This window comes from Oryx dammah, unplaced genomic scaffold (assembly GCF_014754425.2).
Source record: "Oryx dammah isolate SB20612 unplaced genomic scaffold, SCBI_Odam_1.1 HiC_scaffold_2, whole genome shotgun sequence".
In the NCBI taxonomy this organism is placed as follows: Eukaryota; Metazoa; Chordata; class Mammalia; order Artiodactyla; family Bovidae; genus Oryx; species Oryx dammah.
The window spans coordinates 153,383,380-153,405,980 of NW_024070186.1; the positions used below are offsets into that span (position 1 = coordinate 153,383,380).

At 46.6% G+C, this 22,601-nt stretch overlaps 1 protein-coding gene across 5 annotated transcripts in view; it reads left to right on the forward strand.

The window, feature by feature from the left end:
* The window catches only part of EVA1C (eva-1 homolog C), a 113,846-nt gene that overhangs the window by 71,443 nt on the left and 19,802 nt on the right, over positions 1-22,601 (forward strand). For 4 of the 5 annotated variants that reach the window (XR_005718930.1, XM_040228045.1, XM_040228030.1 and 1 more), the window contains 3 exons: positions 8,295-8,438; positions 20,108-20,188; positions 21,842-21,931. Coding sequence is in view for 4 of the 5 variants with exons in the window: in XM_040228045.1 (XP_040083979.1) it covers positions 8,295-8,438; positions 20,108-20,188; positions 21,842-21,931 (315 nt within the window). In the remaining variant the exon portion in view is untranslated. The remainder of the gene's footprint in view (positions 1-8,294; positions 8,439-20,107; positions 20,189-21,841; positions 21,932-22,601) is intronic. The other variant, XM_040228038.1, reaches the window with a different exon arrangement.

Consider the following 22,601-nt stretch of genomic DNA (forward strand, 5'->3'; position numbering starts at 1 on the left):
TGAATATCCTTTGAGAAAGCAATCTACTTCCAAGAATTAGAAACCGTCATGCTTGTGTGCACGTATTTAGCTCTAAGGATGTTTCACGCAGAATTCTTTATGGCATAAACAATGGAAATCATCGGAACGTCTACCAGTAGGGTATTGTAAATAAAGCTGGTTCATTTATAAAGTGAGAAACTATATAACTCTTTAAAATGATGCTTCTGTTAAAAATTTTTCATAAATATGCTAATAAATGAGGAAAAGTAGCATACAGAGTCATATGTATACGATCCATTGAGGGGGAAGGACATTTAAATATAGAAAATGACTAGAAGGATGCTCTTTAAAGGTTAGCCATTGTTTTTCTTGATTAGTGGCATTTACTAAGGATTTTTATTTTCCTGGTTTAGCAGTATTTGTACTTTTCAAGTTTTCAGCTATAAACATGTGTTTGAAGCAGAAAAAAAAATAGTAGCTTACAGAAAAAACAATAATAGTTGTTGGACTTCCAAGAATAACTTCATAATTCTTTTGTTACTTCTTTTCAATATACGTGACTTATACAGAAATCATCCAGCTCATTCTCAGTCTTGAGAGGTAAGGGTTTTTTCCAATTGATAAATGTGCTAATAATAGATAAATTTCCAATTGAGAAATGTCCAAATAATAATAAGGCTCCTAAAGACAGCAAAAATGTTCACAGTCAACCCTGCGCACCCATAAAGCAATGGAAAATAGTAATAAACACGAACTACAGGGGACCACCGCTGCTGCTGCTAAGTCGCTTCAGTCGTGTCCGACTCTGTGCGACCCCACAGACGGCAGCCCACCAGGCTCCCCCATCCCTGGGATCTCCAAGCAAGAACCCTGGAGTGGGTTGCCATTGCCTTCTCCAATGCAGGAAAGTGAAAAGTGAGAGTGAAGTCGCTCAGTTGTGTCTGACTCTTTGCGACCCCATGGACTGTAGCCTACCAGGCTCCTCTGTCCATGGGACTTTCCAGGCAAGAGTAGGAGAGATAAATTAGGAATTTGGGATTGACAGATACACACTACTATACATAAAGCAGGTAAACAACAAGGACCTACTGTATAGCACAGGAAACTACATTCAGTGTCTTGTAATAACCTGTAATGGCAAAGACTCTGAAAAAGAATATGTATGTGTAACTGAATCAGTTTGCTATACACTTGAAACTAACACAACATTGTAAATTAATCCTACTTCAATAAAAAATTTTAAGTAAACTGGAAGAAAATTCAAAGGATATATCTTTACTCCTAGATAAACTTCCCATAGCTCCTGGGGCAAATTGAGGTATACAAAAGGATCATTTATCATTACATTTGCAGAAAAATTTACATTTCTGAAAAAAATTACCCCAGAGACACTCATATTTGAAAGCTGTCTTCTATCCAGATATGAATTTTGTTTGTCTTTTTAAGAAAGTTCATTTTGTACGCTTTCATTTCAAACCAGTGTAAACTCACAAAAACTTGGAAGGTGTCTTAAAATCAATAGGGGGGAGAAAGTCATCAGCCAAAAATAGCGCCCTGAGAATCTTAGTGATTCTTCTTCCAATATTTGTGTGTGTGCGTGTTTATTTGCAGATTAAGCTGTAGTATATAGGCCTCATCATTCCATATGCCTGTTTTCACTTGAAAGAACCAAAAAAGGCATTTAATTTAGACTATAACTTATCTAAGTCCCAAAGGCCTTTTGTAGAAGTACCGCTTTCCTATCTAAGGTAGTGGCCCAATGTCAGTCACAGTAACTGACAAACACTGGATGCTGCCACTGGGCCCCCTAAATGTAACCTTTGTGCAATAGTCATGCCAACCAGTAAATCAGCACTGCTCTCCGTATTGTCACTGTCCCGCTAAGGAAACAGGCTCAGCGAGGGAGCTCATTCAACCTCAGCGACAGCTGGTGAGAACAGTTCACATTTACACGGGCTTTGACTCCTGCAGTTGCTTTGCACAAGTCTCACAGAAAGACGGTAAAAATGATGTTCCTTGAGCTATGGGGGAGGAACACAGAGTCTCAGTGAGCTGAACAGATAGTAGGTGCTGGGCAAACAGCAGAGAAACCCCAGTGCCCTCCCCATCCAATGAGAGATCCAGGCACGAAAGCGGCTAAGGGAAACCAACATGGCTCGCCGGGAGCGTCACAAGCGCCCACTGCAGACCCCGCTCCATGCAGCAGCCCGCTCGGTGGGGCAGCCCGTGTCCTGGAAACCCCTACCCTCGCCCCTCAGGCTTGGGACTGGTAGCCTCTCTCTGCTGTTCCTCCTCAGGGCCTTGCACCATCCTTTGAGGTGTTCATATCCCATTCATGCCTTTGTAAAGTCTCTTTATCAAGCCTACTTTACGTGGTCCGATGTGAGCCCTAGGTGGGCTGCCAGAACACTGTTCAGGCTGTTAGTCTTTACTCTTCACAGAGACATGCTTGATGCTCTGGCACTTCAAAACATTTCATTCCATCCTCAATGGCTGCCTGACTTGCTTCGTTTACTTCTCTGTCATTCATGAGAACCCCACCAAATTCAGTCCAGCAAGATGCATCCTGTAGACCGAAATATTCAGAAGCTGCCAGAAAACAGATGCAAGTTGCCAAGCAGAGCTGACCCAGGGGCCAACAAGAGGATGACAGCTTCCAGCGGCCCCTCCAGGCAGCTTTTCTCAGCGTAGATTCGAACTCATGGGTCACCCTCCCAGAACACATTCCAAAGCCAGGTGTATGGGGTGTTTGCATTTCCTGGTGTCCAGGCCAGTCCACCAGTCCATTTATTGAATACATCATTGTTGGGTGCCTACTGTGTGCTGTGCACTCCAGTGACCAGGCATCGTGGGACTGGACTTGGCAAATAAACCAGAACCTTCATGAAGATATTCAGATCAAGTGCCTTCATCATAATGTTCCTCACCATTTGTTGAGACGTACATATTACATACTTTTAGGTATATAACATGGAGAAAGAAATGGCAACCCACTCCAGTGTTCTTGCCTGGAAAATCCAATGGACAGAGGAACTGTTGGGCTACAGTCCATGGGGTAACAAAAGAGTTGGACACGACTTAGCAACTAAATCAAACATGATATATTGCAAAATATGTACATATATATTCATACATATGCACGTGTATACACACACACACTTATCAGTTCAGTTCAGTCACTCAGTCGTGTCCGACTCTTTGCGACCCCATGAATCGCAGCACGCCAGGCCTCCCTGTCCATCACCAGCTCCCGGAGTTCACTCAAACTCACGTACATTGAGTCCGTGATGCCATCCAGCCATCTCATCCTCTGTCATCCCCTTCTCTTCCTGCCCCCAATCCCTCCCAGCATCAGAGTCTTTTCCAATGAGTCAACTCCACATCAGGTGGCCAAAGTACTGGAGTTTCAGCTTTAGCATCATTCCCTCCAAAGAAATCCCAGGGCTGATCTCCTTCAGAATGGACTGGTTGGATCTCCTTGCAGTCCAAGGGACTCTCAAGAGTCTTCTCCAAAACCACAGTTCAAAAGCATCAATTCTTCGGCGCTCAGCCTTCTTCACAGTCCAACTCTCACATCCATACATGACCACTGGAAAAACCATATGTTTATATGGTCCATATAAGCATGCTCCATATATTATTATATGTGAGAATATAAAATATACACATATAAATAAATATATCTATATGTTTCATATATGAAGAAGCTGAAGTTGAACAGTTTTATGAACACCTACAAGACCTTTTAGAACTAACACCCAAAAAAGATGTCCTTTTCATTATAGGGGACTGGAATGCAAAAGTAAGAAGTCAAGAAACACCTGGAGTAACAGGCAAATTTGGCCTTGGAATGCAGAATGAAGCAGGGCAAAGACTAATAGAGTTTTGCCAAGAAAATGCATTGGTCATAGCAAACACCCTCTTCCAACAACACAAGAGAAGACTCTACACATGGACATCTCCAGATGGTCAACACCGAAATCAGATTGATTATATTCTATGCAGCCAAAGATGGAGAAGCTCTATACAGTCAGCAAAAACAAGACCAGGAGCTGACTGTGGCTCAGATCATGAACTCCTTATTACCAAATCCAGACTTAAATTGAAGAAAGTAGGGAAAACCACTAGACCATTCAGGTATGACCTAAATCAAATCCCTTATGATTATACAGTGGAAGTGAGAAATAGATTTAAGGGTCTAGATCTGATAGAGTGCCTGATGAACTATGGAATGAGATTCATGACATTGTACAGGAGACAGGGATCAAGACCATTCCCATGGAAAAGAAATGCAAAAAAGCAAAATGGCTGTCTGGGGAGGCCTTACAAATAGCTGTGAAAAGAAGAGAAGCAAAAAGCAAAGGAGAAAAGGAAAGATATAAGCATCTGAATGCAGAGTTCCAAAGAATAGCAAGAAGAGATAAGAAAGCCTTCTTCAGCGATCAATGCAAAGAAATAGAGGAAAAGAACAGAATGGGAAAGACTAGAGATCTTTTCAAGAAAATTGGAGATACCAAGGGAAGATTTCATGCAAAGATGGGCTCGATAAAGGACAGAAATGGTATGGACCTAACAGAAGCAGAAGATATTAAGAAGAGGTGGCAAGAATACACGGAAGAACTGTACAAAAAAGATCTTCATGACCCAGATAATCATGATGATGTGATCACTAATCTAGAGCCAGACATCTTGGAAAATGAAGTCAAGTGGGCCTTAGAAAGCATCACTACAAACAAAGCTAGTGGAGGTGGTGGAATTCCAGTTGAGCTGTTTCAAATCCTGAAAGATGATGCTGTGAAAGTGCTGCACTCAATATGCCAGCAAATTTGGAAAACTCAGCAGTGGCCACAGGACTGGAAAAGGTCAGTTTTCATTCCAGTCCCAAAGAAAGGCAATGCCAAAGAATGTTCAAACTACCGCACAATTGCACTCATCTCACATGCTAGTAAAGTAATGCTCAAAATTCTCCAAGCCAGGCTTCAGCAATACGTGAACCGTGAACTCCCTGATGTTCAAGCTGATTTTAGAAAAGGCAGAGGAACCAGAGAGCAAATTGCCAGCATCTGCTGGATCATGGAAAAAGCAAGAGAGTTCCAGAAAAACATCTACTTCTGCTTTATTGACTATGCCAAAGCCTTTGACTGTGTGGATCACAATAAACTGTGGAAAATTCTGAGAGAGATGGGAATACCAGACCACCTGACCTGCCTCTTGAGAAATCTGTATACAGGTCAGGAAGCAACAGTTAGAACTGGACATGGAACAACAGACTGGTTCCAAATAGGAAAAGGAGTACGTCAAGGCTGTATATTGTCACCCTGCTTATTTAACTTCTATGCAGAGTACATCATGAGAAACGCTGGACTGGAAGAAACACAAGCTGGAATCAAGATTGCTGGGAGAAATATCAATAACCTCAGATATGCAGATGACACCATCCTTATGGCAGAAAGTGAAGAGGAGCTAAAAAGCCTCTTGATGAAAGTGAAAGAGGAGAGTGAAAAAGTTGGCTTAAAGCTCAACATTCAGAAAACGAAGATCATGGCATCTGGTCCCATCACTTCATGGGAAATAGACGGGGAAACAGTGTCAGACTTTATTTGTTTGGGCTCCAAAATCACTGAAGATGGTGACTGCAGCCATGAAATTAAAAGACGCTTACTCCTTGGAAGAAAAGTTATGACCAACCTAGATAGTATATTCAAAAGCAGAGACATTACTTTGACGACTAAGGTCCGTCTAGTCAAGGCTATGGTTTTTCCTTTGGTCATGTATGGATGTGAGAGTTGGACTGTGAAGAAGGCTGAGCGCCGAAGAATTGATGCTTTTGAACTGTGGTTTTGGAGAAGACTCTTGAGAGTCCCTTGGACTGCAAGGAGATCCAACCAGTCCATTCTGAAGGAGATCAGCCCTGGGATTTCTTTGGAAGGAATGATGCTAAAGCTGAAGCTCCAGTACTTTGGCCACCTAATGTGAAGAGTTGACTCATTGGAAAAGACTCTGATGCTGGGAGGGATTGGGGGCAGGAGGAGAAGGGGACGACCGAGGATGAGATGGCTGGATGGCATCAGGGACTCGATGGATGTGAGTCTGAGTGAACTCCGGGAGCTGGTGATGGACAGGGAGGCCTGGCGTGCTGCGATTCGTGGGGTCGCAAAGAGTCGGACACGACTGAGCGACTGAACTGAACTGATTTATTTGTCATTTCCTTAAGATCAGTGTCTTCCCACCTTTTTGGTGTTTACCACAGATTCTTGCTTTCAACCGGACTGTTACAGATCTCTAAAATATTAATATGAGAGAGAGATGGAACTTCTCTGAGATGTGAGCTTCCCCACCTTTATCTAGCTGCATACTGTTATATAAACAGTTTATGATACTAATATCATATTCTCTGTATATTTTCTATGAAATATAAGATGTATAATAAACAACCTATCTCATAAGACACATGAGTGCTGAGAATGCAGCCTCGGCAGAATGTTTGCTGTTACCGTAAGTGAGCTGAACTTTGCAAAGTCTCTAGAATTCTCTCCCTCTCTGTTCCCTGCTGTTCAAGTCCTTAACTCCTCCCAATGTGTATGATTAAAATTGCTTCAAAACCAGTCTCCCTCCTTTTGGTTCCTTGTCTCTCCCAGGGCACCCAATAGCGATGTCCCCAAAGGACGCAAGCATCAGGGCGTTTCTTGGGCCCCCTCGCACTTGCAGAATAGAGCTCAAAGTCTCTAGCTCAGTGTTCAAAAGCAGTTGGACCTTGCTCCCTTTCACTTTTCCTCGTCAAGTACCGCAGCTTCCCTGCCCGCACGTGCCATTCCAGCTCAGGCTCAGCCCCTAGACGCCTGCTAAGTGCTTTCAGCTCGCTGACTTTGGCGTTCATATCTTTCTCTCTTGGCCTGCCGGTACCCAGTTCATCCTTCTCCAAGGACCAAGCCCCCTCCTCCGTAAAGCCTGTCTTGGCCACTCTGGTCCCCAGCAATCTCTGCCTCCTCCGACCCCATCACGTGCTGTCTAAACCAGTCACCGCTGGTCCTCACCCTGTGCTTCATGTCGTTAGACGGCAGGTCACCTGTGTGGGCTCTGTCTTCCAGCCCCATGGCCCATGCTGCAGATGCAAGGCGGGCTTCTCTCGGCTCTCTTTTTCTGGCTGCACATGGCAGAGTGCTTCATTCTCCATATGTGTTCAGTTAGTATTTAGTAACTGTGAAGACCTTGGGCCAGGGTGCTGAAAAAGCTGCCCAAAAGTTTATTCATCCATCCGCCCATTGTTCATTCATTCATTCATCAGCTGTTGGATTTCCACAGCTGGTCAGGCTGGAAAAATTAGATGATGAACAAAACAGAAATAGCCCCTGTCCTCATAGTGCTTATGTTCACATAGGAGAGAAGGATTCTCAAAATCAACCAATAACTAAACTGTTTCAAAGAGGTGTAACCAATAACTAAAGGAGTAAAAGAAAGAATCTTTATTCAGTTTTGCCTGTTGTGTATGCAAGACCAGTTACGTGACTGGGCAGAGGCAGTGTACAACGCAAATGTAGGCCCCGTTGTTCGAAAATATGTAAGGATTTCTGATTGGCTCATTTGTAGAGATGCGGGTGCACCTAGAGTCTGTCATGCAGAGTGAGGTCAAAGAGAGAAAAACAGATATCACATGTTAATGCATATATACAGAATCTAGGGAAATGGTACAGATGATCCTGTTTGCAGGGCAGAAATAGAGACATGGATGCAGAGAACTGAAGTGTGGACACAGCGGGGGGGAAACGAGAAGGGCGATGAACTGGACGAGGAGCACAGACAGACGCACACTGCTACGTGTAGAAGAGTTAGTGGAAGCTGCCGTTTGGCACGGGGAGCTCAGTCTGGTGCTCGGTGACGGCCTAGAAGGTTGGGATGGGGGTGTGGCTGAGAGGGAAGCTCAAGAGGGAGGGGACGGATGTATACCTATAGCTGATTCTTGTTGTTGTGCGGCAGAAACTAACACAGCATTATATAAAGCAATTATATTCCAATCAAAACTAAAGAGAGAAAACGAAATTTTAGTAAATAGCTAATATTATGATATATAACACAATATAATATATAGATAGATTTTCAGACCGTGACAGCAGAGTATTAGAGTAAGCTGATTAAAGTAAGCCCTTCCAGCACTGCCTGGATGGTATTCAGCCTACTGTGGGGTGCTTTAATGAGACGGAAAATAATCGAATAATCACAGCTGATCTCCATGAACTGTGAAGTCCGGCTCAGAAAATAACCGAAGCCATACATGGATTCTAACCTAAAAGTGTTTGATGTCTCCTGCCTCTCAGATTGTCTGTCTTACTCGGCTCTGCACGTGTTATCCAGGAGATGTTACGGGAAGCAGAGGTGCAAAGTCCTCGTCAACAACCGCCATTTCGGAAGCCCCTGTCTGCCAGGAGTGAAAAAATACCTCTCGGTCTTCTACGCGTGTGGTAAGGATACACCCTCCGCCAGCCGTTTGGAGACCCTGTCTCCTGGGAGGTTTGGAGCAACAAGTCATGGCATCTGCCCAACACACCCGGACACTGTGTTGTCTTTTCTCATACTCATGAGCCTTCCTCCTGTCCTTTATCCTTGTTTATAATGTCCATGTCATGAGCGATAGAATTTTCTTGGGTCAAAATTTGACCCACTTTTGAACCACGTCCTTGTGGTTCAGTGGTTAGAACTCTGCCCTTCTGCTGCAGGGGAAATGGGTTCGATCCTAGTAGGGAAACTAAGATCCTGCATGCCATGTGGCCAAAAAAATGTGCTTTTAGAAATCAGATTGGCAGCAAGAGGGGACGGAAGGAGAAGAATAAGGAAATGGGATAAAGTGGATGTCGCTGAGAAGAACGATTTTAATCTGAGTTCTCAGGCGGCTCTAGAATTTATGGATATGTCATGTAAGTTCACAGAGTATTGCTTGACTCCTAGTTAATCTTCCAGTCTTGTGTTTGGGCCCTAAAATGACTAATTCTCTGGACTGCCAATAGGCATTTTATCGATGTATCCCTGGGGTTAAGCCAACAGATCAAAGGCTTACCTACAGCCTTTAAATATGTTACATGACAGCCTTACTTTGTTTTCCTAGTGTCTTCCAATCACAAAATGAAATTCTGGGTTCAATTGATCCCAATTTTATAAAGCTACATTTAAAAATCAAGTGTTAATTACCCTCTGAGGGCACCATAGATTTCTGCTTTGTAATCTTGACATGTGGACTGCTGAGGGTTTTTTTTTTTTTTTTCCAAATAAGTATAGAAGCAAAGGAAAAGCAAAGAACATCATAACTGAAGAACCCAATACTTGTGCTCATGGAAACCTCTTTCTTCCTGCCAGATACCCCTAGCCTTTTCTTCTTCTTTTTTTTAACAGCTTTATTGAGCTACAAATCACAAACTATACAGTTCACCCTTTAATTATACAAATCAGTGGTCTCAATAGAGTCACAGAATTGTGCAACTCCGTTGCAATTAACCTAGAAACATTCTTGGGAATTCCTCAGCGGTCCAGTGTTTAAGATTCTAAGCTTCTCCTGAAGGGGTAGAAGTTCGATCCCTGGTCAGGGAATTAAGATCACATATGCACAGTCAGTAAAATAAATGAAAATTTTTTAAAAATTTAAGAACAGTCTCATCACCTCCCAAAGAAACCCTGGACCCTTTAGCAGTCACCCCCCCCCAATCCACCCCTCGCCCCCCAGTCCCACCTCAAGCAACCAGCACTTTCCATCTTATGGATTTACCTCTTCTGGACATTTAGTATGAATAGAATTGGACAATGTGCGATTCTCTGTGACTGGCTTCTTTACCTAGTGTGTTTTCAAGGAGCATCTATGTTGGAGTACATGCCAGTACATCATTCTTTTTTACAGCTCAATAATATTTTGTTGCAACCCCAGCCTTTTATGTCCTGAGCTAAATATGTCCTCTGCAATATCAGAGCTGGAATAGGTACCATGAAGTAACTACAGAAATATGTTCCCAAAAGAATAGAGCCCACATTCACGTTCCAGGAGGCACGGTTTTATTTGCCTTCCAGTCTTTACTGGTTCCCGTGTGAAGCAGCTCTGGGTAGCTTGGAACCTATTCTGGCTGTTTCCTCAAGAAACCAAAGAAGTAACATGTGTGTTCTAAATGGCTTCAGTCGTGTCCAACTCTGTGTGACCCCATGGACTGCAGCCTTGCCAGGCTCCTCTGTCCATGGGATTCTCCAAGGCAAGAATGCTGGAGTGGGTTGCCGTGCCCTCCTCCAGGGGATCTTCTGCACTCAGGGACGGAGCCTGCGTCTCTTATGTCTCCTGCGTTAGCAGGCAGATTCTTTACCACTAGCACCACCTGGGAAACCCCAAGAAGCCACACAGATCAGTCTGAAGTTCCAGTAACTTCAGGTCTCTCTAGCTGAGCGTGGAGGGAAGAGCAGGACGGTAACCTGCAAATAAGGTGGATTTCCTGGTGTGCCTTCATGGGTGAGGCGAGGGCCATGCCCAGGCTGAGGCTCCTTTTAGCTAAGACAGGGTGGCCTTTCAGGACCTGAGGAGTCACACGTCCCAGCCCAAGCTTCCTCTCCTTCAGTCACTCATTCAGCATGTTGTGGGTGTGTTTTAGTTAAAAAAGAAAAGACGCCATTATGAATTATCAGTGGAGGAAGAGAGATGCGCTTAACGGCTCGGCTGTGTCGGACTCTTTCAACCCCATGGACTGTAGCCCGCCAGGCTCCTCTGTCCATGGATTCTCCAGGCAAGAAGTGGGTTGCCATGCCCTCCTCCAGGGGAAAGGATCGAACCCAGGCCTCCCACATAGCAGGCAGATTCTTTACCGTCAGAGCCATGAGGAAAGCCCTGGGGGAAGAGAGATGAGCATTAATCAAATCACCAAAGAAAGAAATCCGTCTTTACCCACTGTGATGAATGATGCTTCAGCAAAGGGCAGGATGGCACTTCCCTGGTGGTCCAGTGGCTAGGACTCAGCTCCCCGTGCAGGGCGCCCGAGGTTAGATCCCTGGCCAGGGAGAATCCACATGCCACAAGTAAGACCCAGTGCAGCCAAATAAGTTTTTTTTTTTTTTTTTAAATAAAAGGCCAGGATGCTGTGTAGAAGGATAATGGTAGAGGGGCCCTTTTAGTTTGGGGGGAAGGTTGAGAAATCTTCCACAGAGAACCTTCCTTGGGGGTGAATTTGCCCCTGTGCTCTGAGGGGTGGGCAGGCATGAGCTGGCAGATGCTGAGTGGGAGAGGAGGGTTGAGTGGGTGAGGATGGAGGTGGGTGAGACGGTACATGAGGGGGCCAGGATCAGGTCCTGTGGGGCCTGGGAGGAGGTGCCAGTGGGAGACTCATTCGGTGATGATGTTTAGGCTCTTAAAGGACCCCTCCGGCTGAAAGGTAGAGGGTGGGCTGGAGTGGGATGGATGCCGGGACCAGTTAGACTGGAAGCGGGCTAGAAGACACGGTAAAAATTGGGTGGATTGGAGAGGTTTGGGAAAGTAGGAAGATAATTTGAGATGCTGGAGGCACCTGGCCTATTTGGAAAGATTGGGGTCCAGAGAAGGTGGCGAGGGCCTGCGGATGTGTCCTTTCTCACCATGGGGGTGGGAGCAGACGCTCTGGGAGTGGATGGAGGGACGGCTTGGAGTTCCAAACGCGTGGCTCTCATGTTCTCAAAAGAAGTGTGAGCTGAGGTGGTCGGCTTCGAGGATGGGGTGGGGGGGAGGGGAGAGGGGATAGAGGAGGTGAAAATCTGAAGTGAGGGCCATGGGGGCCAGAGGACAGGCTGACTTCAGAAAGGACGGTGGTGATGCGAGCTAGGCATGCCGGGGGCCTGCGGGGTTAGTGGTCGAAGTTCTCAGGGACGCTGGTCTGCCCGGTTGGTGGGTATGTCCAGCTGGATGCGTGAGGGCTGGCAGGGTGACAAGGGCTCCTCGGATGAGGTCAGAGGATGGCAGGGGAGGCATCTGAGTGAGTTCATTGGAGGATAGGAGGCCGAGGTCAGAGAGGGGGCTTTGCGTCTTGGTTTCGGATGTGGAACCATGGACAGTTCCCCGCTTGTGGTTCCCTGTGGTTCCCCAGGAGTTATTCTAAAGGGGAGGGGGTGACTCTCACTCTCTGAGCAACTCAGGGTCCCCAACCTCTCCTCCCCGCTCCCCCATCCAAACAGATGCCTTCTCAGGCAACTTCTCATCACTTCTAATCACCTTCTAAGTGGTTGACATTTTAAAATCATTTCTCCCCCTGACAGATGGGTCATCACTGTGAAACTTGAATCATTAGAAAGTGATTTGCAATGTCTGTGTATTTTTGTTAGATCACCGAATGGGGCGTGGAATGGGGGCATTTAATGTTTAAAAAAAATATTCCCACTGATGTGGAAGTTCATACAGAAATGAAGGATGTCAGGAATTAATTTCTAAGCAGATCTGTCTTACTCCTTTGGATATGAGCGAAGAAACCAATTCGAGCCGGTTTAAGCCAGAAGTGAGTTGGGTTGGGGAGGGAGCTTGTGGGTAGAAGGCCATCTTCAGAAGCCAGACCAGGAAAGAAAGCCTCAGGGTGGGACTAAACCAGAAACTTCACGAGCATGGAGTCTCTCTGTCTGTCTGTCTCTCTCCTTCTCTCTCTCCCCTCTACGGCTTTTCTCTGAGTGTGGGCTAGATGACATACAGTCATCCCCACAACCCAGGTGATTCTTACGTTACACTTTTATGTCCTAACAATATGCAGACTGCCAATCTGGCAACTTCCTTTGAAATTCCTACCAGAGAGCTGTTTCTTTGGCTGGGCTGGGGTCAGATGGCCCCCTCCTGTGATCTGCCTTGGCCGGAGACCATGTGACATGATATGATTATAAACTTGGCTGCCAGAAAGTGGCCCGGGCAACCTCCCACCCTAATCAAGATGCTCTTACATCAGAGGCTCAGGGAAGTGAAGGAAAGTCGCTCAGTCGCATTGGACTCTTTGCGACCCCAAGGACTATACAGTCCATGGAATTCTCCAGGCCAGAATCCTGGAGTGGGTAGTCTTTCCCTTTTCCAGGGGATCTTCCCAACCCAGGGATCGAACCCAGGTCTCCCGCATGGCAGGCAGATTCTTTACCAGCTGAGCTGCCAGGGAAGCCCAAGAATACTGGAGTGGGTAGCTATCCCTTCTCCAGCGGATCTTCCCGCCCCAGGAATCGAACTGGGGTCTCCTGCATTGCAGACAGATTCTTTACTGACTGAGCTATCAGGGGAGCCCAAGACTCAGGGAAGGTCCACCCCACTGATGTCTGTTCCAATACCTGGCTTCTCACTGCAGTCTCCACTCGGGCTTTGCTGTTCTGCCCAGCAATCTTGAGGTGCCCACCCAGGAGGTTACCCCACCCCTTGGGTTGCGAGGAGTGAGCACTGTGGTCCCTGCCCTCATGGGATGGAATGTGGTGATTCCAGACCCTGGTGATGCGGCAGACCAGGAGGGTTTCCCAGGGGAGTGGGTCAAGTGAGACCAGGTGGGTAAGAGTCAGCAAGGTGAAGGGCAGGCAAATACAGGGAAGTGAGCACAGGGCTGAGGGGCCTCAGAGATGTGAGACTGAGGATCGGCTTGTAGTTGAGGGCACCTGGTGGCTCAGATGGTAAAAGAATCTGCCTGCAGTGCAGGAGACTTGGGTTCGATCCCTGTGATCCCCTGGAGAAGGCAATGATAACCCTCTCCAGCATTCTTCCCTGGGAAATTCCGTGGACAGAGGAGCCTGCTGGGCTACAGTCCAGGGGTTACAGAGAGCTGGACGTGACTTAGCAACTTAACACTAAGGGCAGAGGGGAGCCTTTGGAGGGTTTTCTCTGGGAACGTAAGTAATTTGCATTTTAATAACACGCCTCCTATTTTTTGGCTTCAGTTAATCCTGCCTCTCCCTCCCTCACTGCTCTTTGGCTGGGCTAGAGTTTCAGCCCCTCCATGTACCCGCAGGGGAATGATCCAGGCTGCAGGGGCCTTTTGCTCTTTGAACTGTAGGCAGCGGGTCTGGCTGATGTCAGACCCTTGGTCATTGATTGTGCTGGGAGATGTTTTGCTTGAGCACTCTTCTTTAATGCATGGCTAGATGAGGTCCTGGCTCTCAATTTTTATCCAAATTTTGTTATTAGCCACACTTCTTGAGTGGGATTAGGTTTTAGACTTTTTTCCTAATAGGAGGAGGCAGACCCAGAGAACTCGATCAGCTTTTCCCCTCTCCTTCTTGGAGAGGGCTTCTCCCTGGGCCCAAAGTGAGTGATCCTGAAGGTCACCGGGACAGAGGGACATCCCGCACGCCTGCCCTGACAGTTCCTGAGAGGGACAGGAAACGTGCGGACCTCGGGAGGAGTCTGCCGCTCCTCCCAGGAGACGGGCACCGAGAGGATGTGGGGACAAGAGGGATGGTGGTGCCAGAATGCGGGGTGCCTCCTTCAGTAGGTGCTGGCCTCGGGGGACAGGAGGGATAGAAAGTGCCGGGACTGCAGACGGGAGGAATGGGTGGTGCAGGTTTGGGATAGGCAGGATGAGGGGATGCCAGGATCTGGGGATGCCAGGATCCGGAGATGCTCGTGCAGCGTGGGTGCCTAGTGAAAAACAACGGTAAAGCGGAGGTCTCTTTTGTCTCTGATGGGAAAAATTACTTGGGGCTCTAATTTCAACCCGTGGAGGCTTCTTTATTAAAGCTGCTTTGGTCCAGGCTTGACACAGACTTATTCAGGGAGAAAATAAATTAAGGAAGGGGGCCTGCCTAAATTTAGTGAACCATCGGAGCCCGTTAGGATCGTCATCTCTGGTTTTATGTAACAGACTGGAGAGGGACGATCTGAGTGGAAATCGCTTCGTGTCTTGGTTGTTGTTGTTGTTCAGTCGCTCAGTCGTGTCCTGCCGGGAGCCAGCTTGAGGAATCCCACCCGTGACAAGGTCATGCAGCAGAGGCCTGATGGGCAACGCGAATCAGGCCTCAGGGTTTCCCCCTGGTATTTCCTGAGCGTGTACCCCCAAAATAAGAATCTGCCTGCCTTATTGTATTATACTTTTCCATTACTCTTTGGGACCCCATGGACTGCAGCACGCCAGGCTTCCCTGTCCTTCACCGTCTCCCAGAGCTTGCTCACACTCATCCAGCCATCTCATCCTCTCTTTTATCCAGTTGCCAGAGGCTGAATGTCCCAGTGTCACAGAAACGAGCAAGGGCATGTAGAGTGAGACTAGGAATTGAAGCTTCACTCTTTACTAGGTGATGGTGCGTCTCTGAGCCTCAGTCTTCCCATCTGCAGAAATGGGGACATTACACATCTTCACTAAGAGGACTCAGTCCCTAAGAGGACTGCGTGCTGAGCCTCAGTCTTCCCATCTGCAGGAATGGGAATGTTACACATCTTCACTAAGAGGACTCAGTCCCTAAGAGGACTGCGTGCTGAGCCTCAGTCTTCCCATCTGCAGGAATGGGGACGTTACACATCTTCACTAAGAGGACTGCATGCTGAGCACAGGAGCCCACACTTCATGGGAGCTCCATGAAAAGTGGTTTTCTGGCTCCCCCGGTGGTTCAGACAGTAAAGAATTCACCTGCAATATGGGAAATCCAGGTTTGATCCCTGGGTCTGGAAGATCCCCTGGAGGAGGGCATGGCAACCCCCTCCGGTATTCTGGCCTGGAGAATTCCATGGGCAGACGAGCCTGATTGGGCTGCAGTCCATGGGGCCACAAAGAGTCAGACAGGACTGAGCAACTAACACTTTTCACCTCAAATGGAGAGGGCTGGGTTTGTGGGGTGGTACTAATTCACACCCAGTGTCTATCCTTATTCTGAATCAGTTTGAAACAGGAGATACGAGAATCTGACAGGTGTGTTCATAACTGTTGTCATTTTAAAGGTCCGAAAAGATTCTCCCACTGTGAGAGCCATTTTCCAGCAGTAAATGGGCAAGTTCCCTGTAACTATAGCATGTGGAAAAAGTGAAAGTCGCTCAGTCATGTCCGACTGTTTGTGACCCCATGGACTATCCAGTCCATGGAATTCTCCAGGCCAGAATACTGGAGTGGGTAGCCTTTCCCTTCTCCAGGGGATCTTCCCAACCCAGGGATCAAACCGAGGTCCCACATTGCAAGCAGATTCTTTACCAGCTGAGCCACAAGGGAAGCCCAGCCTATAGCATACACAGGCGATTCACGTTTTATTCTGCAAAGCTCATCCCACATGCCCTTCATTTCCGAGCAGCCCGTCTTTCCTGGATTGAAAAGCCTCTGGCATTTTCAGGGATCCCAGCTCTCCTCCCACTGTATCTTGAGAACAAACCAAGAGATGAGACATGGGAAAGAAGCACCACTCCTGCAGAGAAAGCTCGCTCCTGCCGAGGGATCAGGGTGCAGAAGTGATGGAGAGCCCGTTCCATCAGAAAGCACCTGGAGCAGCACAGCTCAGCTCTCCGGGGCACCACCGGGGTCCCGGGATCAGCAGTGGGCTTGTTGGCCGAGGGGCATTCCTGGGGAAGGGCTGGACAGTGTCCACCACCTCCAGCAATGTCACCGTGCCGCCCTGAAAAGTGACCCCCGCTGCTGACGCTCACAAAGGCACCAGGGCCTCCTGCTCGTGGAATATTCACAATGTAGGAACGTCCTGGGACCTCCCCTAGAAGACTTCTGTTAAGCACTTTGAGAAAGGAAATGAGGTTTTCTTGCTGCTAGAAATGTCTTACCAGTGCTTTTGCAAAAAAAAAAAAAAATCAGCACAGTTGCACTTGCCCAGTTTGTATTGGCGTCACTTGTATTTCCCGTTGCCACTTCTCCCAGATCCCAGCTGGGCCGAAGAACAAATGAAAATAAACAGTTTTCTGCAGCAAAAACACTTGGCTTCCTCTCCCTTCTCCCAGCTGGGTTGCAGTTCGGGGGTCTTCAGAACTCATGCTTTGCCCTCCTGTTTTGACTCCTGCCACCATCACATCTGCCTTGCCTGGAGGGTCTTGAGATCTGGATAGTTTATTCTTAGGGTCAATTTGTCAGCCTCTTGAACCATCTTCAACAGGAGTCTATTACACTGCCCCCCGTCTTTATCTTTCTGTCATCCTTTCTTATGATACAGAGAGCTGCCATTCTAGCATGGAGCCTTCAGATTCTCTGTAGGCTTATTAACAAAGCAATGAGTTAAGAGCTGTGGGCAGAAAGCAGAATTGCAGCTGGGAGAGGTCAATGATGGGTTTTGAGTTGGTTCCATTCATTTTGTTTCACTGTATCTCAGGAAAGTTGATGTTCAGCATTAATGTTCTTGAGGTGTGATTTACATAGCTTAAAATTCACCCAGTTCACGTAGAAACAATTCAGTGATTTCTGGTAAACATTCAGAGCTGTTCAGCCTTCACCAGGCTTCCCAGGTGGCTCAGTGGTAAAGAATTCGCCTGCCGAGGTAGGAGACGTGGGTTCGATCCCTGAGTCAGAAAGATTCCACGAAGAAGGAAATGACAACCCACTCCAGCATTCTTACCTGGGAAATCCCATGGACGGAGGGGCCTGGGGTCACAAAGAGTCAGACACAACTGAGCATTTACACAAGTGCAGCTTTCAGCTCAGTTCAGTTCAGTCACTCAGTCGTGTCCGACTCTTTGCGACCCCATGAATTGCAGCACGCCAGGCCTCCCTGTCCATCACCAACTCCCGGAGTTCACTCAGACTCAGGTCCATCGAGTCCGTGATGCCATCTGGCCATCTCATCCTCGGTCGTCCCCTTCTCCTCCTGCCCCCAATCCCTCCCAGCATCAGAGTCTTTTCCAATGAGTCAACTCTTCGCATGAGGTGGCCAAAGTACTGGAGTTTCAGCTTCAGCATCGTTCCTTCCAAAGAAATCCCAGGGTTGATCTCCTTCAGAATGGACTGGTTGGATCTCCTTGTAGTCCAAGGGACGCTCAAGAGTCTTCTCCAACACCACAGTTCAAATGCATCAATTCTTCAGCACTCAGCCTTCTTCACAGTCCCACTCTCACATCCATACATGACCACAGGAAAAACCATAGCCTTGACTAGATGGACCTTAGTCGGCAAAGTAATGTCTCTGCTTTTGAATATACTATCTAGGTTGGTCATAGCTTTTCTTCCAAAGAGTAAGCGTCTTTTAATTTCATGGCTGCAGTGCAGCTTTTGCCACACTCCAATTTTAAAACATCTCCGTGATCCCCCAAAGTTCCCTCGTTCGCACATGTGGTCCGTGCCCACCCCCACCTCGGTCTTGGTATGCTCAGTCACTCAGTCCTGTCCTACTCTCTTGCAACTCCCTGGCCTGTAGCTCACCAGGCTCTTTTGTCCATGAGATTCTCCAGGCAAGAATACTGGAGTGGGTTGCCATTTCCTCCTCCAGGAGATCTTCCCGACCCAGGGATGGAGCCCGTGTCTTCCTTGTCTCCTGCAGTACAGGCAGATTCTTACCACTGAGTCAACGGGAACCATTAATTTACTTTCTGTGTCTATAAACTTGACTTTATCTGGAGATTTCATATGAATGGAATCATACTGTTTGTGGTCTTGTGTCTGGCTTCTTTCACTGAGCATAATGTTTTTGAGGTTTATCCATGTTGTAGCAGTTGGCCTTCTGTATCTGTGGGTTCCACATCTGTGGATTCAACCCACCACAGAACTGAACATATTTGAAAAAAGATTCCTGAAAGTTCCAAAAAACAAAACTTGAATTTACTCCACATTGACAACTATTTACAATAATACATTTACATTGTATTTGTGACTATTTACATTGTATTAAGTATTATCAACATTCAGAAAACTAAGATCATGGCATCTGGTCCCATCACTTCATGGGAAATCGGTGGAGAAACAGTGGAAACAGTGTCAGACTTTATTTTTTGGGGCTCCAAAATCACTGCAGATGGTGACTGCAGCCATGAAATTAAAAGACGCTTACTCCTTGGAAGAAAAGTTATGACCAACCTAGACAGCATATTAAAAAGCAGAGACATTACTTTGCCAACAAAGGTCCATCTAGTCAAGGCTATGGTTATTCCAGTGGTCATGTATGGATGTGAAAGTTGGACTGTGAAGAAAGCTGAGCGCCGAAGAATTGATGCTTTTGAACTGTGGTGTTGGAGAAGACTCTTGAGAGTCCCTTGGACTGCAAGGAGATACAACCAGTCCATCCTAAAGGAGATCAGTCCTGGGTGTTCATTGGAAGGACTGATACTGAAGCTGAAACTCCAATACTCTGGCCACCTCATGTGAAGAGTTGACTCATTGGAAAAGACCCTGATGCTGGGAGGGATTGGAGGCAGGAGGAGAAGGGGATGACAGAGGATGAGATGGTTGGATGGCATCACCTACTCAATGGACATGAGTTTGGGTGGACTCCGGGAGTTGGTAATGGACAGGGAGGCCTGGCATGCTGTGGGTTCATGGGGTCACAAAGAGTCGGACACGACTGAGCGACTTCCCTTTCACTTATGACTATTTACATTGTATTAAGTATCGTCAGTAACCTAGAGATGGTTTAAAGTATACAATAGGATATTGGGTGGGTTACATGCAAATCAGATGCCATTTTATATGAAGGAATTGAGCGCCTGTGTGTTCTGGTATCCAAGGTGGGTCCTGGAAGCAAACCAAGAGGACCCCAGTGATTGGACGCCACTCCTTGCTTTTGCTAAATATATTCTATTGGATAGATATACCATATCGCTAAGTCTTGTTTGGCTCATTTGCAACCCCTTGGACTCTAGCCCACCAGGTTCCTCTGTGCATGGGATTTCCCAGGCAAGAATACTGGAGTGGGTTGCCATTTCCTTCTCCAGGGGATCCTCCTGAAGGCAGGGATCGAACCTGCAGCTCTTACACTGCATTCTTTACCACTGAACCACCAGGGAAGCCAACTAAATATTATTCCATGGGATAGATATACCATATCTTCTTTATTTGTTCTCCATGGTGGTTTTTTTTTTTTTTAATACTGCAAGATAGACCTTTTTGGGACATTTGATGATCATGTGGGTACCATTGGTGTATCTGTGCGAGTGTGTTGGACAGGCAGAGTGAATGATATATGTACTGATTTGAAAATTGATCTTTTAAAATCTTATCTACAGGACATTTTAAAGATCTGTTAAGTGTCCAAAGTATCTAAAATATCTCTTTTTGGTTTTCAGTTCCCAAGAATATACTCACAGCAATCGATCCATCAGTTGCTAATCTGAAACCTTCTGTGAAGCAGAAAGATGGCGACTATGGTAATGTTTATGGCTTACAATCAAGATTTCTCGTTAAGTAAAGGTGAACAGCTCCACGTGACCACAGGTGGATGTCCACTGGTTAGGATACAAAGGGACCTCGGGTGTGTGAGCTGCCAGCTCTGAGAATGGCAGAGCTGTGGCAGATCCTCACGGTGGCCAACCTGTGGTGTTTTGAATTATAAGTAGGGTAAATCCTCCTTCCGTTCCCCTTTACTTCCTAAAGGAAAAAATCGCCTTGGAAAAGGAGATCTGCTCAGAAGTAAATCTGGGGTTCCTGGATTATCTGATGGGCTTGTTGGAAAGATGATCCCATTTGGGAACCTGAAGGGTTAGACCCAGGCTTGGCCTGCAGACCTCCATCCATACATGCCCTTCTGCCTGAGGCTTTCCCTGGGCTTTGGTAAATAAGGGAATGAACATTTGGGGTTTGTCTTTAAAATCAAATCTAGAATGGAATTTAGACTCTTGGGGCTCCTCATAGAAACTACAGAGGCCCCCAAGAGGGTCTGTGTAAGATGTTGTACTTTGTGGGTTGAGAGTTGGTCTTGTGTTACTTGAATTCCATTTCTGAAGTCTTTTCCCTCTAAGTATAAAAGTAAAGTATGCTTGATATGGAACACACAGGGAAATATCAAGAAAATAGAACTCCTCGCTAGTCTCAAAGCCTAGGATGACTATTGTTAATATTCTAGTTCTGCCCCTCCAACTCTCGACTAGGTTCTGCCTCTCTCATCCTTTCTGCTCTTTCTCACAGGGCTCCTACCAGGTTCCCATGAATATCCTGGCCCCCCTGCAGTGGAGGCCTGAAAACCCTATTCCCAGGGGTCCCGAGAGCGCATAAGCTGCCCCATTAGGGGCCCCCTAAGCTCCATCACAGCAACCTAACCAGGCATCTGAAACCAGATCTGCTCTGCATTTTGCTATCATTTCCAAAGATGTTTCCAGCACAACCTCCCTCCATAATTCAAGGCCTTCTTATCTGTGGTCAACAGAGCAGACAGCAGTTCTATAGTTAAGTGGGACATTGTTAAATCCCTCAGAGGCATGATGAGTGCCATTGCCTTTAGAATGGAAAAAGAAATGTCTTCCCTTCTGCAGTACAGTGGATGAATGAAGCTGGAACCAACACATTTTAGAATTTCTAAATCCTTTTCATGACTTAATATTTTCAGAGACTGTCTGCTAAAATGCTCTTTCTGGCTTGCTGCTGCTGCTGCTGCTGCTAAGTCGCTTCAGTCATATCTGACTCTGCGACCCCATAGACGGCAGCCCACCAGGCTCCCCTGTCCCTGGGATTCTTCAGGCAGGAACACTGGAGTGGGTTGCCATTTCCTTCTCCAACGCATGAAAGTCAAAAGTGAAAGTGAAGTCACTCAGTCCTGTCTGACTCTTAGCAACCCCATGGACTGCAGCCTACCAGGCTCCTCCATCCATGGGATTTTCCAGGCAAGAGTTCTAGAGTGGGTTGCCATTGCCTTCTCCACTTTCTGACTTAGTCATCCCTAATTTTGTTAAAGGCCCACTTATTGGATTTCTGTGACTTTTTATTTATGATGGCAATCCTGGTTTAGGAACAAAATGCAAACTGGGAACAGTTGTGATTAATCAGCCTTGCAACTTTTTTTGTCTTTTTTTTTTTCCATGAAACAGGTGTAGACCTTGACCCAAGGGAACCGAGGGTTCTGAGGAAAGATGGTGTGATTGTCAGCCACTCGTTGGCAGCATTTGCTTACATTAGAGGTAGGTAATTGAAAACTTCCTGGTTGGATTTACTGAATTCGTGTTCACAAATGCTCTGTTTAATTGTAACACTTGGATGGCCTTACATTAGAGGTAGGTAATTGAAAACTTCCTGGATGGATTTACTGAATTCTTGTTCACAAATGCTCTGTTTAATTGTAACACTTGGATGGCCAAAGAAAGCAGGGAACTTCTCTGCTGATCCAGTGGCTAAGACTGCACTCCCAGTGCAGGGGCCCTGTTGGATCCCTGGTCAGGGAACTAGATCCCATATGCTGCAACAACAACAAAAAAGGTCCCATGTGCCTCAGCTAAGAAAGACCCAGCACAGCCAAATAAAATATCAAAGAAAACAGACTTTAAATTTGACACAGCAACTGCAGTCTTCTATAGTCCAGAAGCACAGAGATCTGAATTTAGATACTGGTCCCACTGGTGACCAACAAGAGAACCACAGATGCTTAAGTTACACTCTCCAGCAGCTGGTCTCCAGGGGAATTTTGTGCTTTGCAAAGTAGGAAGCTGAGGAATGCATTTTCCGGCTTGAAAACTTGGGAAGGGCACAGGATTATTGAATTCCACCCTTGGTTGGAAGAACATTGAACCGAAAGATGACTTACTGAACAAAACAGGTCGTGGTCTGTGGAGGCAGAGACCCTTTCTGAGTCAC